The sequence below is a fragment of the Rhamphochromis sp. 'chilingali' genome (assembly GCF_963969265.1).
Source record: "Rhamphochromis sp. 'chilingali' genome assembly, chromosome: 20".
In the NCBI taxonomy this organism is placed as follows: Eukaryota; Metazoa; Chordata; class Actinopteri; order Cichliformes; family Cichlidae; genus Rhamphochromis; species Rhamphochromis sp. 'chilingali'.
In genome coordinates, this window is record NC_137947.1 from 963,853 (window position 1) to 981,684 (window position 17,832).

Here is a 17,832-nt window from a genome sequence, read left to right on the forward strand (position 1 = left end):
AGCAAGTGTTTGAACTGGTCAACTGGCTGGTTGTGTTCTACCTGAGCACCTGAACTCAAAGTAAAAGCAAACGCGTTTGAAGAGGTGGAACACACCTAGCACTGTGGACCTATTTCAGCCTCAATCGCCTCAATAACCTCCAGAAACCACTCGCCATCTGGTTGAGGAATACACATTTTCCCCTAGCAGTCGATGTCACTGACCATCGTCTGTCCTTGTGTGACTGAGGCTTTAGCACGGGGGGGGGGGGGGGGGGCAATCTCAGTCCACGAGGGCCGGTGTCCTGCAGGCTTTAGATGTGTCCTCGAACCAACACAGCTGATTTAAATGGCTAAATTAGCCCCTCAACATGTCCTGAAGTTCTCCAGAGGCCTGGTAATGAACTAATCATGTGATTCAGGTGTGTTGACCCAAGGTGAGATCTAAAACCTGCAGGGCACCGGCCCTCGTGGACTGGGATTGCCCACCCCTGCTTTAGCAGCTGATTTTTACAGCAAACCACTGCCATGTGGTGGGGGAGGAGCCAGGCGGTCCCTGGACATCACATCGACAGTTTGCTTATTTTTTTTAATGTTGTTTTTTGGTAAGAGTAAATTATTTTTCAAACAAGGTCAAACAAGGTTAGCCTTGTGATATCATCAACATACGTGAAGCAGGACAACACATTGTTGCTTAGTTGTGGATGTAAACGTAAAATATATTTCATCACCAAACTATAGATGTTATACTTACAGATAAGAGATTTTTAGATATGATGACTGCCACATTATAGATGATGAGACAGTCCCACAGGTTGAGGCGAGTTCTGGATGGTTTGCCCAATAGCTGCGTTCCAAACAACAGAAAAAAGAAGCAAGCAAGCAGGTAGCCCAGTCCAAACACAGATATGCGAGTCGACCCTGTGATAAAGACCACCGACAACACAAACCAGAAGAAGTGGCGAAACACCAAAACCTTCGCCATGTCCAGGTAACTCCTACAAGAGGAAAAAGAGAAAACAAATCATAAAATACATATTTGAATGACAGAGCTGCTCCTGTAGTGAGATGGAGAAGGAGAGCAAGACAAACTATGAGTAAAATCCATTTTTTCTTTAGATTTAGATCGAGAACAGGCAGGTCAGGCTGCAGTGCACAGTCTTACAACCTCTTCTTCCATGTGCTAGAAAATCATGAAGGTAATGTGTGAGGCCATCTGTCAGAGAGTTAAAGTAAGGATTAAGTGTCCTTTTACAACATCACATTAAAGCTTTCATCACAAAATGTCAAAAGCAAAGTTATTCATACTGTTACATACGTCAAGTCCACAATTTCCACTCTCACCATACGATGGCTGGTATAGGCTAGCTGCCCCCCCAATAAGCATACGCGAAAGAGAACGGGTGGATGAACGGATAATAATAATAGTATTTTGCAAATATGGGAAAATGTGGAAGGAAATAAATAAAAACTTTACCTTTTCGTTTTCCAAGAATATCCCCTTTTTTTCTAATTTGCTCCTAACTAAAAAAACTGTGGCTGCACTGTCACACAGTTTGCTGTGGTACTGGGCTGACCCTCTACAGGTCACAGCCTCAGCAGAATTTCTGTTCTAAGGGTGAATGGACTGCTTCTCATCTTGTAACTTTCTACTAACTAACTAACTTAAAGGGCTTCATGCATCATGCCTCATTCACACACATTCATACTGTGATGGATGCATCGAAGAGCAGCCTGCGGTTTGCATCTTGCTGAAGGATATCTGGCATGCAGACAGGCGCAGCCAGGGATTGAACCACCAACCTTCCAGTTAGTGGATGACCTGCTCTACCACCTGAGCCCACAAGGGGGCTCCATTTTCTCCAATACTATCTCAATATTGATCATTGATCTCATTGGCTTTAAATTGCACAAATAAGTGATTTCACTGGGATTTCTGTTGTTTCTATACAGTATCTACAATATGAACTCAGCTCCATGTGGTTATTTTCCTTCCCTGAAACAGTGTTTGCATAAATGAAGCTTAGAGTTCAATAAGCACGCTCTATGGCCTCACATCTGTCCACTGCTGGGAGCTGACAGCTAAATCTAAGCTTTATCACTCCCACTTTCCCACGCTGTCAAGCTGTTTGTGTCATCACTCCAATCACCCAAAGCAGGTTAAATTTGAAATGACTGAAAATATAGACGTATAGACTTTATGATATTTACCTGCAATTCATGAAATTAGGTGCAGGGTTAAACAATCGACCTTCCATTGGTTCTGGTTCATCTGTGTTCTCTCCTGCGAGAACCATCCACTCCTCCACGTGCTCACACTCAAACACCTTCCACTGCTGAGATGCACACATCAGCAGCACAAAGTCCGCTGTGGGCGCACACAACATAACGCAATGATTTTCACCTGCAGCACTGAATTCTTAGTAACTGGAATACACACAAAACTATACATGACAACGTCTGTGAAGTCCAAGGAGCTTGCAAAGAAAAGCGTCTGGACTTCTTTAAGTTGCTTGAAGACGTTTCACCTCTCATCCGAGAAGCTTCTTCAGTTCTAAGGTCAAATGGTGGAGAGTCCCAGATATAAACCTAGTGGGAGTTTCCCCCCACAGAGGGACAAAAGGACCCCCTGATGACCCTCTAATCGCCTGAGCCAAGGTGTGAAACTGGGTGTGGGTCCCAATCAGCCAGAGTTTCGGGTGTGTTCATTGTAAAACCTGGCCCCACCTTATCATTCCTGAGGTCAGATGGCCCAGGATGCGAGTGGGCGTCAAGGCGTCTGGGAAGGGATCTCAAAACTGGATTATAGATGGCAGAGAGTTGGTGTCGTAAACCCCGCCTCTGTTCAAAGATGGTCGCTCACAGTGGACAAAGATGCTTCTTTCACTCCTCTTTCAAACCATCTGTCCTCTCTGTCCAAAATGTGAACATTGGCATCCTCGAAAGTGTGTCCTTTATCCTTTCGTCCCTCTGTGGGGGGATACTCCCACTAGGTTTATATCTGGGACTCTCCACCATTTGACCTTAGAACTGAAGAAGCTTCTCTGATGAGAGGTGAAACGTCTTCAAGCAACTTAAAGAAGTCCAGACGCTTTTCTTTGCAAGCTCCTTTGACTACAACATGACAATATGTTAACTGTGAACTCTGACTACACATTACAGTCAAATGTACTTGTTCTACTGAGCGCTCTGGATTTTATACTATAAAGAGCAGAATTTGTCTACATATATTATTATATTAACACACAATTGTGTAAATAGTGTCATAAACATTAACAATATGCAGAAGTTATTGGAACAACTGTGAGACGACAAACATAACCAGCACAAATATGCCTTTTAGTGTAATAAAAACTGCTCTTTTGTGACAATTTCCAATAATAATCCATACAAACTCTGAAGTGCACTCCATTAGAATATGCACACTCCACACTGTGGGAGTGGCAGTGACACAAAGGTTTGCTTTGTTCACTCATGGATGGAGTGACCAAGCACACAGACTAACCTATGAGATTTCTGGAGTTTGGAACAGTATAAAAATCAGGCAGATAGATCCATTTAATGAGAGCTGAGTTCATCAACACTGGACTCTTCCATCTCCATGGGTAGTCTACAACAAGCACACACAAAAGCAGAGACATACAGTAGTATTTATAGAAACATGTGTAAACATCCTCTCTGAAAAGTGCCCGACTGACACATAAGACCGACCTTTTGTAATCGGCCATAATTTAAATAAAACAAGTGAAATGGAGACAGTCCGCACACGCCTGCATTTCTCAGACATTCCACACATCTATAAAACTACTAGCTGAAATACGAGCGGCCTCAGCTAATTCAGACAAACAGCACATCCATCCACTACTGTTCATCCGGGCTGTACAGCAGAAAAGCCCAGACCGCCCCCCATCAGCGGGAACACCAATGTGCTCTCAGGTCAGCCAGGTGATATAATCTCTCCAGTGTGTCCTGGGTTTTTGTTTGGGGGGGGGGGTTTGCTCCTGGTAGGACATTCCTGGAAAACTACATCCAGGAGGCTCCCAGAAACCATCCCAATCAGATGAAGGAACCACCACAACCTTTCCATGTGGAGGAGTAGTGACTCTACTTTAAGTACCCTCCCGAATGATTCACCCTACCTCTAAGACTGAGCCCATCCACCCTTGAGAGAGATATAATTTCCAAAGCCTGTATACACAGTCTCATTAATGTAGTCATTACCCAGAGCTCATGACCATAGGTGAGTGTAGGGACAAAGATCAGCCTGGTTTTATACTCAGCTCTGTTTGGACTGGACTGCTACAGTGTCTGCATCATGGATGATGCACCTCCCAGTCTGAGGACCATGGTCCTAAGGCAGGGGTGGGCAATCTCAGGCCTTGAGGGCCGGTGTCCTGCAGGTATTAGATCTCATCTTGGGTCAACACACCTGAATCACATGATTAGTTCGTTACCAGGCCTCTGGAGAACTTCAGGACATGTTGAGGAGGTCATTTAGCCATTTAAATCAGCTGTGTTGGTTCGAGGACACATCTAAAACCTGCAGGGACACCGGCCCTCGTGGACTGAGATTGCCCACCCCTGTCCTAAGACTGCTAATTCTCCTTCCTACCAAGTCAGACTCTGCTGCAAACAATTCCAGTGCAAACTGGGAGCCCCCACCTGAGGAAGCGCACAGAACCAGCAATATCTGCAACCAGCAGGGCTGCATCTAAAGGGGGACATGGGGTGTATGAGACCCAATTTATTTTAAGGCTTAAGTAGATATTAATAAAACTGAAATATTTCAAAATAAAAGCTTTTTTGCAGCGTAATAAAACTGTACATGGGCCACTAAAGCTCTTTTCTGTTAGGCTTTTAGGTTGGAGGCTGAACTGTTATTAACATTCATTATTAACATATACAATTACATTTTTTTTTATATAGTGCCAGATCAACTTACTTCAAGATGCTTATCATCATGCAGTCTTGTTTTCAAGAACAGCACAGTGCTTCCTAAATAATTACCGTTATAAATGTAAAGATACGGCACTGCATCCATTGATATAAACCACAAAGTCGTTATCCAGGGATACGAGCTAAAGGGAAGTGAATAGAGCACACAGTGCTTGGTTTTGTAGAAGACATGGACGTATTGTTGGATTTGTTCACTGGGTGAATCTGCAATCCTGAGAGAACGATCGGAGAAAGATTGAGCATCTCCAAAGACATGGTTCTCTATTAAACGCTGCTGGTTCAGGGTGGATTGCTTCTTGGCATGTGTGGGCTCTCTTTCAGACATGTGAGAAGTAGTCACACATGTGGAGACTGTTAGGTCTACAACTCCTGATTCCATCGTCTCAAAATAAGTTGGATGATTTGATATGGGCAAAGATGCAACAAAAAGATGCAACGTGAGCATCTTCATCCACAGATTTATCATAATAAAACATACATATTGTATTACTAATATTTATCTAGTGTGGAAATATGCAAGAATATACTTTATTCATGTATTACACATTTCTGACATCTAATTTATTTTAAAATCGAAGGCTTTTAAAACTCACCTATGCAGAGAGCTGGCGGTATGCCCACACACAGCAGATACTGGTAGATCATGATGATGGACAGGAAGAGACAGTATTTTGGCCAGATCCTTGCAATAGCTGCCCGCCTCCGCCTCACTAAGATTGCTACTAACCAACAGCCGTGGATTATCACTAAAAAATTCATCCTCTGTCCAATCACATTCACAGTCATCAGGAAGCAAATCTTTAAAAAAGAGCAGATATTTAAAAATTAAGACTAAAAACGACACTGATGCGCTGGAACGCTATATTTAACTTATCTTCTTTAGAATAAAATAAAACAAATATTACAGTATACAATAGAAAGGATTCCCTGCAAAATGCACAGCTGTCACTGATATACTCTGATCCAAAGCCCACATTTGTGCAGTAAGAGATTCTTTTCTTAACTACCTCTAATCCAAATTTGTAGAAAGTGTAGTTAAGCAGATACTTGAAGCAGGATATGAGGCCCTGGTCTGAAGTGTCTCTTGTGGCGCCAGGAAAGAGCGCCGGGATGACGGGCGGGGAACGCTGGAGTTGTCGGTAATGGTGAGCCTGGTGTCGATACACTGTTGCCTCAAAAACCAACAACATCAGCACAATTAAATGGTTCTGCAAAAAAGCATTAGGAAACAATCAGATTAGGCTTTCACCAAAATTTCATAACAGTTGGGTGATAACCACGTACACTGTAAGATGCACAGAGTAAAACAGAACATCTAATTGTACGTGTGTACGTGTGTCTGCAATTCCTTTTGATTAAACAGCCACCTGCATGCAATCTGCTACAATGCATTCATGCCACCGCTGACTGTAATAAACCTCAAATGTGATATGTAAAGCTTTAAGCTAGGGTGGACTCGCCTGCACGCAGAGGTGCAACTCTCAGGCACAAACTGGTAAAAAACTAATTATGAAGATTCTACCGACAGCAATACAAATGTGTGGCTCAAACATGAGGGCGCTAACAAAATCTATCAAAGGGAAAATGCAAATGTTTCTCTCTGAAGAAGCACACATATGTTTATATTAAATACAAGGTTGAAGTCTTTTGTTAGAAATTGCCAGGAACTCTGAGGACTTGAGGACTAGGACGCAGGTGCAGCGAAGGATTTATCCACAGAGAAGTGGGTGACTCCTCCTTTAAAGCCTGAGTCTATGAGCAACAGCTGACATGTACCATGTGCAGAGAAACACAAAGCATTAGTCATCTTAGATTCTGAGCTACCTGTGTTAATGAAGTAAGTGATAGAAGTGCACAGAAGCTGTGCACCGGGCTGCTGACACCCTGCAGGTACAATGACCACGATCCTGCTGGACAGTACAAGTTAAACAAAGAGAAACAAAGGCCTCACTCTGAGAGTGCTACGCGGGTCACACTGCTGTCAAACACATCACAGAGCCAAGTGGCTTTGACTTAAATGCCATTATTAGTGTTTATACTACACGTTTAATTCATCTGCATTATTTGAAGTGAAATGAATATACCTTGCTGTATCCGAGTGCTGTAGCATCTTTCCTAATGCCAAACCATTTGGCGGGATCCACTGGTTCCTTATACAAGGAAGAGTTTTTCATTTCCTCTGGTAACAGGTTGGTTTCATTTGCAAGAGGCTGTAAAAGAAAAGATGGATCACAAACACTTTCTCACTCCAGTGCTGATAATGATTATTCTACAAGAGCAGTCAAACAACAAGAAGTTCTCTAAAATTATTAGTAATAAAATTATTATTCTGATCTCACCGGATTTATAAAACACTACTGAGATGTTCCGGAAGTCACAGTTGGGAACATAACCAGACTTTCAGCTCATTTTCAGCCCAGTCTGTGACCCCGGCCACTTTCTTTTTTGTTCCTTGAACTGACTGCATAAACACAGGCTCAGCACAAACGCATGCTCGTCTCAGGTATTAACCAAACCATGCAGCCGCTTCTCTCCTACTGGCTTTGCACGCCTGCAGTAAAGCAGAGTCTCACCATGGTACAGTTACGGGAGTAGTCGTCAGGGTCAACAACACTGAGCTGGTACAACATCTTGCACACAATGATGACGCACACCCAAACTGTGGACAGGCAGGACGCCATGGATCTGAAACGGTCATAAGGCATCGCCAGAGACCAGAGGACAACCAGGACCAGATTCATCACGGATGGCTACAGACAAACAGAGAGAGACAGCACTTTAACAGGTATGCTTTCCCCTAATCGGGACAGTTTCTTAACATTTGTTGTCATTGTCTTTCTCACCGTCATCATCACCAACGTCATATAACGAGCTGACTTTGCTATGCGTACATATATCCAGAGGAAAGAGTGTTAAGCATTTAGAAGCTCCTGCTGTCACTTTGATCTTCCTGACAGATAAACTTTATCCGTTATTAAAAATGTGAGATTCACCTGCAAATATGCGTCTGTAAAGATCAGCTGCATTACTGAGTGTAGGTGTGCTGTGCGTGCATGTGGGAACGCATGTACAGACCGTGTAGCGGTTACATGAACCACTAACAACAACGTCACATGTGTGTAGCAGCTGGATGTGTGTTTTTTGAGAGCTTATGTAAAATTTGGGTTTGTGTTCAGAAGTTTAGCCGAGTCTTAGCCCAGATAAATGTCTGACACGCGTGACATCTCAGTACAGGTTTGAACTGTGAACTCGAGCATAAATGGTCCTCTTAGATTTGAGACCAGCGTGAGGGTTTTGTATGAAATGCTGAATGACGCCTTTTGAAGCCAAGTAATGTCTCCTTGTTGGTGAGTTCACTGCTAACTTTTACAGGCCGCTGTGGTTCTACATTCATCATCTGCAGTGGAGGATATGGGACAGTGACAGCTAATATCTAATCTCAGAGAAACAGAACTGACTCTGACAGTCAGTGTGGCCTCAGATCAAAACATCATCACTGCCGTTAATCGAATAAATCGAGGAGATCATAAATGCTATAGATCAGAAACAGTATGCAGCCGGATTATTCCTCGATAACTAGAAGGCATTTGATGCAATCAATCACGACATGTTATTAATAAACTGGAGCAGTATGGGATCGGGGGCTGAGTGAAAAAGGATTTACTGACAGGAAACAGTTTGTGCAGCTGGGTGAATATTCCTCATCATGCTTGGATAATGCATGTGGGAATTCAATTTCAAACATCCCTGTATCCGTCCAACACTACGAGGTGTTTGCCTCTCTGAGTGGAGTGAAGAACCGGAGCAACGTCCCAGCATGAACCAGTTGTACAGAGAGGAGGGAGGGCTGGACCGGGTGGATCGCCCACTACAGGGATGTGTGTATAAGAGTGTGTGCGGCTGCACAAGCATGCTTATGTATGTCTCAGTATATTTGTAATGATGATAGGCCATAAACAGGAAGAAGAGCAGGGGCGGGATTAAATAAGCTCATCCTGCTGCTTTTTAGACATGCAGGTGATTTATAATTATTACTGTTTTGTTTTCCTTTGTTTGTTTGTCTCTTTTTTCTGTGTTGTTGTTGTAACATGTTCAAAATAAAGATACAACACAATAACTTGATGCTTCAGTCGTTGCCGTACCTCTTCGAGGGCGACCCATACAGCGAAGAAGGCCACCATCTTGAGGATGTGACGCTCCAGAAGCCTCCAGAGAAACTCTTGAATTGTGGTGAGAATGTCAGAGAATCTTCTGGAAAGATCCAGTAACCTGTCCATCACCAGACCCCATTTACTAGGCATCAGCTCCACTAATGAAGAAATCAGACAAACATCTGTGAGTCTGACTGGGATGACTTCTTAAATTAAAAGGTATATTTCCAGTGCATCCAGTCTGCCTGCTCAGTCCTCTGATTTAATGGGAATGTTTAGGATTTGATTCTCTTGGACAGGCACACAGTGTAATCTCAAACCTCAGGACCGCTGCGAGTAAGAGAGAGGAGCTAATGACGAGAAGCTCTGGAACATCAACACCAGTAAGACAGAATGAATGGGACCAGTGACCCATTCAAGGACAAACAGCTTAATAAACCCGATGATCAATTAGCAGTCGGTTGCTGTCTCTTCAGATGTAACAGCCTCATAGTTCTATATGATATTAGAAAGCAACTTTTACATAATTATAAGAAACCTGAAGGTTTTGTTTTACCTTCATCTTCAGAGTCATCATCAGCGTTTGCAACAAGGTCCTCGTCATGGTTCGTTTGCACCTCAGCAGAGCCAGTCTGGTCTGCCCTGCCGCTGCGCTTTTTTCTGAGAAGATTAGACCAAAGCACAAACATCACCTTTCTTTATAACGCAACACAGGTGGTGGTGGGTGTCACTCCATGTAAAAACCAAGCGTGACCAACAACTGAATGAAAACCCAACTTATTTCAGGGACAACGAAGCTGTTTGTGGGTCCTCTGATCATTTCTACATTTTCTAAATATTTAAAACCAGGTTCAAATGTTTAACCGTTCCAGCACGAGGACAGAGCTGTCCAGCCCAGCAACTCCACACAGGACGTAAAAACGAACTTGGGTAGCTTCTTAAGACGTGACAGCGTCCGACAACAGTATTAACACTGTACTATGAAGAAAAGCAAAGACATTCTGCTGTTACATGTCATGAGCAGCAGCAGGAGGTGTTACCTGTGTATGGGCGTGATCTGCTCCAGGTCAGTGATTCTCATGAACGGCTTGTGAAAGTAGTGCAGCTGTAGGATACAGGCCAGCAGGAAGAAGCCGGGGATCAGAATGCTAGTGAAGAGTTCAGACAGAGCAAAGGTCTCCAGGCCGATCGCTGCCAGCCTGAGGATGACAGAGCAACACCGTGGGCATTTCAGATTTCAGCACAGGTTGTGGTTGATTGCTACACTCTGGAAGTGGAATGAGGGTGCGTGTTAGAGGGTTTGCTGAATACTATCGTCACGTTTCATGCGGGAAGAAACGGGGAAAAAGCATTTTCTAAGTACAGTGCAAAAAAAAGAAGAAAAGAAATGCCAGCCCTTTCCTATTGGTGGAAAAATGTAGCATATCGACCAATAAAAAATCATGAGCTGTGGTTGCTTAGGAAGAGGGTAAAGTTTTGGGAGTGACAGAGACAGCGACGTGGACAGAAAGTTTTGTTTCTTCTGTTTTGTGTCAAAAATGGCCCAACACACCCCAGAAATCATGAAACATTTTTACCAAAAATGTTTCATGATTTCTGACATTTTGTGTAAATTTAAGCACGTATCAATTACAACTTTGACTTAGATCGTGCTCGTAAACAAACCACCTCATGTTGTTTAGCTTTCTGGATTTCATGCTTATTTATTATATACAGTACATAAAATCAAAATTCACACGTTTTATATATATATGTATAAACAAAAACTGAGTTACACTGAACAAAAATATAATCACAACACTTTTGTTTTTGCTCCCGTTTTTCATGAGCTGAACTCAAAGCTCTGAAACATTTTCTACTACACTAAAGATCCATCACTTCCATATGTTGTCCACAAATCTGTCTAAATCTGTGTTAGTGAGAACGTCTCCTTCGCTGAGCTAATCCATCCCTGTCACAATCCTGGGTCTTAGGACCCAGTGTTTTGAGTTTTAGTTCATTTTGATGTTTATAGTATGTTAAGCTCATCAGGTCTCCTATGTTCATTTGCTTATTAGTTCCCTCTTGTGTTTTCAACCCCTGTGAAGTCTCCCTTGCCCTTCGTGTGTTTCATGTCTGTTGTCTTATGTTGTCATGTCTGCCTCTCATGTTTCCTGTTTCATTTTGGAGAGATCTCGTGTTTTTATATTATGGATTATGTTTTGAGTCCTTTGTGGTACTGTTTCGTGTTTCCCTAGATCTCAGTTATGGTTATCTTAGGTTTTGCTCTTTGGCTTTGTCATATGGCTTCCCTGTGTTCCATGTTATGTCTCCCCTGTTGCTGTTAAGTTTGCATGTTTAGAATTCAGTCAGTGTGTTTCCTGTTTTACTTTGTAGGTCCATGCCTCATGTGAGTGTTTCTAGTTTTGCGTCTCTGTCTCGTCCAGCCTGATCGCTCCCCTTCTCTGTCTCATTCCCTCGTTATCCCTCTGTATATATATATACATATATACACATATATATATATACACATATATACACATATATACACATATATACACATATATACACATATATATATACACATATATACACACATATATATATATATATACATATACATATATATATATATGTATATATATATATAAAAAAAAAAAAAAACACCCAGCACGCCCCTGCGGGCGGTTTATCCTTCAAGCTCGGGTCCTCTACCAGAGGCCTGGGAGCTTGAGGGTCCTGCGCAGTATCTTAGCTGTTCCCAGGACTGCGCTCTTCTGGACAGAGATCTCCGATGTTGTTCCCGGGATCTGCTGGAGCCACTCGCCTAGCTTGGGAGTCACCGCACCTAGTGCTCCGATTACCACGGGGACCACCGTTACCTTCACCCTCCACATCCTCTCGAGCTCTTCTCTGAGCCCTTGGTATTTCTCCAGCTTCTCGTGTTCCTTCTTCCTGATATTGCTGTCATTCGGAACCGCTACATCGATCACTACGGCCGTCTTCTTCTGTTTATCTACCACCACTATGTCCGGTTGGTTAGCCACCACCATTTTGTCCGTCTGTATCTGGAAGTCCCACAGGATCTTAGCTCGGTCATTCTCCACCACCCTTGGGGGCATCTCCCATTTTGACCTCGGGACTTCCAGGTTATACTCGGCACAGATGTTCCTGTACACTATGCCGGCCACTTGGTTATGGCGTTCCATGTATGCCTTGCCTGCTAGCATCTTGCACCCTGCTGTTATGTGCTGGATTGTCTCTGGGGCATCTTTACACAGCCTGCACCTGGGGTCTTGCCTGGTGTGATAGACCCCAGCCTCTATGGATCTTGTGCTCAGAGCTTGTTCTTGTGCTGCCATGATTAGTGCCTCTGTGCTGTCTTTCAGTCCAGCTTTGTCCAGCCACTGGTAGGATTTCTGGATATCAGCCACCCCCTCTATCTGCCGGTGGTACATACCGTGCAGGGGCCTGTCCTTCCATGATGGTTCCTCATCTCCCTCCTCTTTCTTGGGTTTCTGCTGCCTGAGGTATTCACTGAGCACTCGGTCAGTTGGGGCCATCTTCCCAATGTATTCTTGGATGTTCGTTGTCTCATCCTGGACTGTGGTGCTGACACTCACCAGTCCCCGGCCCCCTTCCTTCCGCTTAGCGTACAGCCTCAGGGTGCTGGACTTGGGGTGAAACCCTCCATGCATGGTAAGGAGCTTTCTTGTCTTTATGTCAGTGGCTTCTATCTCCTCCTTTGGCCAGCCTATTACCCCAGCAGGGTACCTGATCACGGGCAGGGCATAGGTGTTGATGGCCCGGATCTTGTTCTTACCATTCAGCTGACTCCTCAGGACTTGCCTGACCCTCTGCAGGTACTTGGTGGTTGCAGCTTTTCTAGCGGCCTCTTCATGGTTCCCATTCGCCTGCGGGATCCCCAGGTACTTGTAACTGTCCTCTATGTCTGCAATGTTGCCTTCTGGTAGTTCAATCCCCTCAGTTCTGACTACCTTCCCTCTCTTTGTTACCATCCGACTACACTTCTCCAGTCCGAACGACATTCCAATGTCATTGCTGTATAGCCTGGTAGTGTGGATCAGTGAATCGATGTCTCGTTCACTCTTGGCATACAGCTTGATGTCATCCATGTACAGGAGGTGGCTGACAACTGCTCCGTTCCGTAGTCGGTATCCGTAGCCAGTCTTGTTAATGATCTCACTGAGGGGGTTCAGGCCTATGCAGAACAGCAGTGGGGACAGAGCATCTCCTTGGTAGATCCCGCACTTGATGGTGACTTGTGCTATGGGCTTGGAGTTGGCCTCTAGTGTTGTACGCCACATCCCCATTGAGTTCCTGATGAAGGCTCTTAGGGTCCCATTGATCTTGTACAATTCTAGGCATTCCAGTATCCAGCTGTGGGGCATTGAGTCATAGGCCTTCTTGTAATCAATCCAGGCAGTGCACAGGTTGGTCAGTCTGGTCTTGCAGTCTCGGCTGACTGTTCTGTCTACCAGTAGCTGGTGTTTTGCGCCTCTGGTATTCTTGCCAATTCCTTTCTGTGTCCCGCTCATGTATTGACCCATGTGCCTGTTCATCTTAGCCGATATGATGCCTGACAGGAGCTTCCATGTAGTACTGAGGCAGGTTATTGGTCGGTAGTTGGAGGGGACCGGTCCCTTCTTGGGGTCCTTGGGGATCAGGACCGTCCGACCTTCGGTTAGCCATTCCGGGTGTCTCTCGTTAACTAGCAGCTGGTTCATTTGTGCTGCTAGACGCTCGTGGAGTGCAGTCAGCTTCTTCAGCCAGTAGGCGTGAACCATGTCGGGCCCTGGTGCTGTCCAACTCTTCATACTGGAGACCCTTTCTTGGATATCTGCCACTGTGATGGTTACTGGATCCTGTTCGGGGAGGTTGCTGTGGTCTGCCCTCAGATCCACTAGCCACTGAGCATTGCCGTTATGGGTTGCGTCCTTCTCCCATATGCTCTTCCAGTATTGCTCCGTCTCCAGCCTTGGTGGTGCTGTTCTCTTATTGTTCCCTTGCCACTGAGAGTACACCTTTGCTGGTTCTGTGGAGAACAGCTGGTTTATTCTCCTGCCTTCTATCTCTCTGGTGTACCTTCTCAAGCGGCTGGCCAAGGCTGTGAGTCTTTGCTTGGCAGTTTCTAAGGCCTCAGGTATGGACAGCTTGCTGTATTTCTTATGCACCTTCTTTGTCGCACCTTTCTGCAACTCCGTTAGTTGGCTAACCTCCCTCCGTGCTACTTTGATCTTGCCCTCTAGCCTCCTTCTCCATGGAGGGTACTGCCCCTTGTGGCTGTTCAACTTGTAGCCAAGCATCTCACTGATCACTGCTGCCGTATTGTAGATCAGCTTGTTAGTGTCGGTAATCGTGGTTGTAGGTCTAATCCGTAGTGCTGCATTAACATCATCTAGCAGACCTTCTGAGGGTACTTCACGTAATCTTGGTAACCGGCTACGGGGGATCCAGGTTTCAAGCTTGGCCATGATCCTATCTTTCAGGTCAGTTCCTCTCGCACTTAACGATCCTTCTCCTATCGCACTTGGGGCTATGTACCCAATCTCGGGTGGGGGTGATGATATCGCCCCCCTGACCTGGCGTCCTGACTCCTCCTTGCCGTAGCATTTGTGTTGTACCTCGTCAATCTCTAGCTGTGAGAGCAGTCCCTTCTTTCGAATGTTGGAACACTGAGCTACTAGTTGTTTCGCCGTCATTGTGGATGTTGGGTATCGAAGAATCCATAGGTCCCTCAGCCTATTCATGTAGCCCCTTCCGCCAGGGTTACTTGCGTAGTAGCATTCCAACAACGCCCTGTTTTCGTCTCTTGCCCACCGATGCCTTCTTGTTCCAGTAGGTATATATATATATATGTATATATATATACATATATATATATACATATATATATATATGTATATATATATATATGTATATATATATATATATATATATATATATATATATATATATATATATATATATATATATATATATATATACACACACACACAGGCACGTAAACGGTGCAGACAGGATTAAAAAAGCTTTAGTTAAAGCACGTACTGTACTTCTGTGAAACCAGTCAAGTTCCTCCAGTATCCAGGGAAGTCTTCAAACTGGTAAGTGTAGATGGAAATCAGCACAAGCATGGTGTAGGCCACAACGAGCCACCAGAAGAGCTTCAGCAGGCGCCTCCACAGAGAATAGTAAACCTGAAAAATAGGAACAAGTTACGAGTTAAAAGAGATTTTTAAAATTACTTATTATGACATACGAAACATTCGAGGAGGCGTTTTAACACAGTTTAACACAAAAGGGCCAGAAGCCATTTATTTGGCATGATGATGTCTACAACATGTGTGCATACCTGATAAAGGCACATGCAGAGCAGGAACAGCAGCATGTAGATGATCTTGTATGCAACAAGTTTTCCAGCAAAGGACACCATGATGAACATCCCTCCACAGACATAGATCCAGTATTTGGCATAGCAGCTCATCACCATGCCTCCCAGAACCTTCAGCACAGATTCATTACCAGCCTCCTCGTCTAATAAGGACGAGACGTTGGGAAGAAACCGAGGTTAGGTGTACAGCACAGTAACGATGGAGAACCACGCTGCCGCCACACGGGCTGAACGGGACCTGTCAGAGGAGACGGCTGCAGAGCTGCGGCTACATGAAAAGCTAAGAGAGACATCGGTGGTGTCGTAGTATACTGCAGTATTCTGCTTGATGGAAATGCATAACCTCCCACACACAGTGCTGGAAAATGAACATTCTGAATGATCGAGACCTCACTCAGACTGCCAGAGGAACTGGAGTGTTTGTGATGTCGGGGTGTGTCTGTTACTTTTAGTGGTAATCCATCGTTGATTATCAGGATCCAGTTTGAATCAATGTTTTGTTTTTAACTTTTTTATGACATTTGTTCTGTCACATTGTACGATTCTACCTATTTGAGCTATTTGTTGTATTTTTGATGTGTTTCACTTAATAATTAAGGACTGCAATAAAGGAATTTCCCAACTCTGGGATAAACACAGTACATCTTATTTTACCAGAATTTTTAACATCTAATCACTGATATGAAAACAAACCTAAATCATTTCATTTATTCAGCAGGTCAGTGTGAAGTTGTGTGTGTGATTCTGACCTCCTGTAGTGACTTCCTGTAGTGGTGTGGCTATTTTCCTTTTCCTGCTGAAGTTTTCCTTCACTGACTGACGTACTAACAGCCAAAAGGTTAAGGTAAATAAAAGCTGGAGAGACAGAGGGAAAGAAGACGAACATGAAGACCACAAGTTCAGTTTTAAGACACGCAGAATACACAAAAGTACAAACGCAACCAGCAGCGAGATTTTACTTTGCAAATTCATGCAAAACATCATTGTTGAGCATCCAGCAAATCAACAATAAAACCAAATACACACGAGACAAAGCAGTGAAAGAGAACAACGGTCTGTGCAGTAACTACACACAACGTAACCAAACAGACAAAAATGAGCCAAGCTGCACAACAACAACGGGATGATCCGTGTTACTTTGCCCAATGCTGGGCACTGAAAGGAAAACAATGTTCAGACTCCAAAGTGCTGTTTGCTACCAGCCTCACTCATGCACGGACACACACATTCATACATCACTGTAGTCTATACCCTAAGTATTTTCTGTCACACTCTGATCAATGAAGGGGTTCAGTATTTTGCCCAAGGAGGGGCTGAATGTGCTCAACACAATGTCCAGTCACCAAACCAGGTTAGTCATGAAACGTCAGCTCTGTGGTGAGAAAGCAGCCAAAGCTACTGGCTGACACGTCTCCGGACTGTTTGGCGATTCCCTCGAGCGCCTTCAGATTCGATTAGAAATATTATCCAACTCAAAGCTAAATGTCATATTTCAGCTTATTTACCAACAGCTGGCTCTTGGCTAAGCAGCAGTACGTCTGTCTGTGTTACTGTGTTGTGTTCCCTCCAACACTGATGTTTTTGTTCATGTTTGCAGTGTTTCTGTGCATCACTGTGCTCAAAGGTTTCTGTGGTAGAATAAACAGACACAAGCGGAGCTGCAGCGTCCAAGCTGTTAATGTTACACGTGTTGCATTTGCAGCACACTTGCTGTCAAAGTGATGAAGCTGTTTTCATCCTTCATCTGTTGTTAGTCGTGTCTTTATTCTGTTTCACTGTGTGGACTTTTATAATTACTAGATCAAGTCAGGTTAAGAATTAGCGGTGAAGGCCCTCGTGCTGTGGTTTAAAGGAACACGAGATGCAGTTCTTGCACATTCAGCCTCTGACCAACATCAGTGAGTATCTGATGTAGAAATGATCTGAGAAACCAGCTCTGCTATTGTTGTTGTTGTTCGAGAGCACATGGTGAGAACTGGACAGTTTAACCTTCTAGGAGCTGTACAGACCAATAAGTAAAGCCAAACACATATTTATGGGTAAACATCCTGCTGAATGTTACAGTCCGTCACAGTTTCATAACTTCGTTATCATGTCACATATGCTCTCTTCTTACCATAGCTCCCAGTCTGAGGCAGGGGTACTGGGTTCTATTCAGTCCTAGCTGTCCGAGGCTCATGGTTCCCACTGTGGTGGGCAGCTCAGGTTGAAGCTCCATGGCCCAGACGTACTGCAGACAGCACAGAGCCAAGCCGTAGAGCAGGATGAATGGCGAGCACAATGTGGCTGCATGTCGCCTGAAAACACAGACCCCGCCCCCAACTCAATCAGACTATTAAAATACTGGGAAACA

The 17,832-nt window shown here is 44.2% G+C and overlaps 1 protein-coding gene across 4 annotated transcripts in view; it reads right to left on the minus strand.

Annotated features, from left to right (window-relative positions):
- Window positions 1–17,832, minus strand: part of piezo1 (piezo type mechanosensitive ion channel component 1 (Er blood group)) — a 97,582-nt gene that overhangs the window by 38,883 nt on the left and 40,867 nt on the right. For all 4 annotated transcript variants that reach the window (XM_080869218.1, XM_080869217.1, XM_080869216.1 and 1 more), the window contains exons 12-25: window positions 17,596–17,776; window positions 16,229–16,334; window positions 15,441–15,622; window positions 15,137–15,285; window positions 10,126–10,284; window positions 9,642–9,745; window positions 9,077–9,243; window positions 7,508–7,684; window positions 7,019–7,144; window positions 5,942–6,142; window positions 5,528–5,732; window positions 3,484–3,588; window positions 2,190–2,346; window positions 733–976 (exon numbers count right to left, since the gene is read on the minus strand). In XM_080869218.1, coding sequence (XP_080725344.1) covers window positions 733–976; window positions 2,190–2,346; window positions 3,484–3,588; window positions 5,528–5,732; window positions 5,942–6,142; window positions 7,019–7,144; window positions 7,508–7,684; window positions 9,077–9,243; window positions 9,642–9,745; window positions 10,126–10,284; window positions 15,137–15,285; window positions 15,441–15,622; window positions 16,229–16,334; window positions 17,596–17,776 — 2,263 coding nt within the window. The remainder of the gene's footprint in view (window positions 1–732; window positions 977–2,189; window positions 2,347–3,483; window positions 3,589–5,527; window positions 5,733–5,941; window positions 6,143–7,018; window positions 7,145–7,507; window positions 7,685–9,076; window positions 9,244–9,641; window positions 9,746–10,125; window positions 10,285–15,136; window positions 15,286–15,440; window positions 15,623–16,228; window positions 16,335–17,595; window positions 17,777–17,832) is intronic.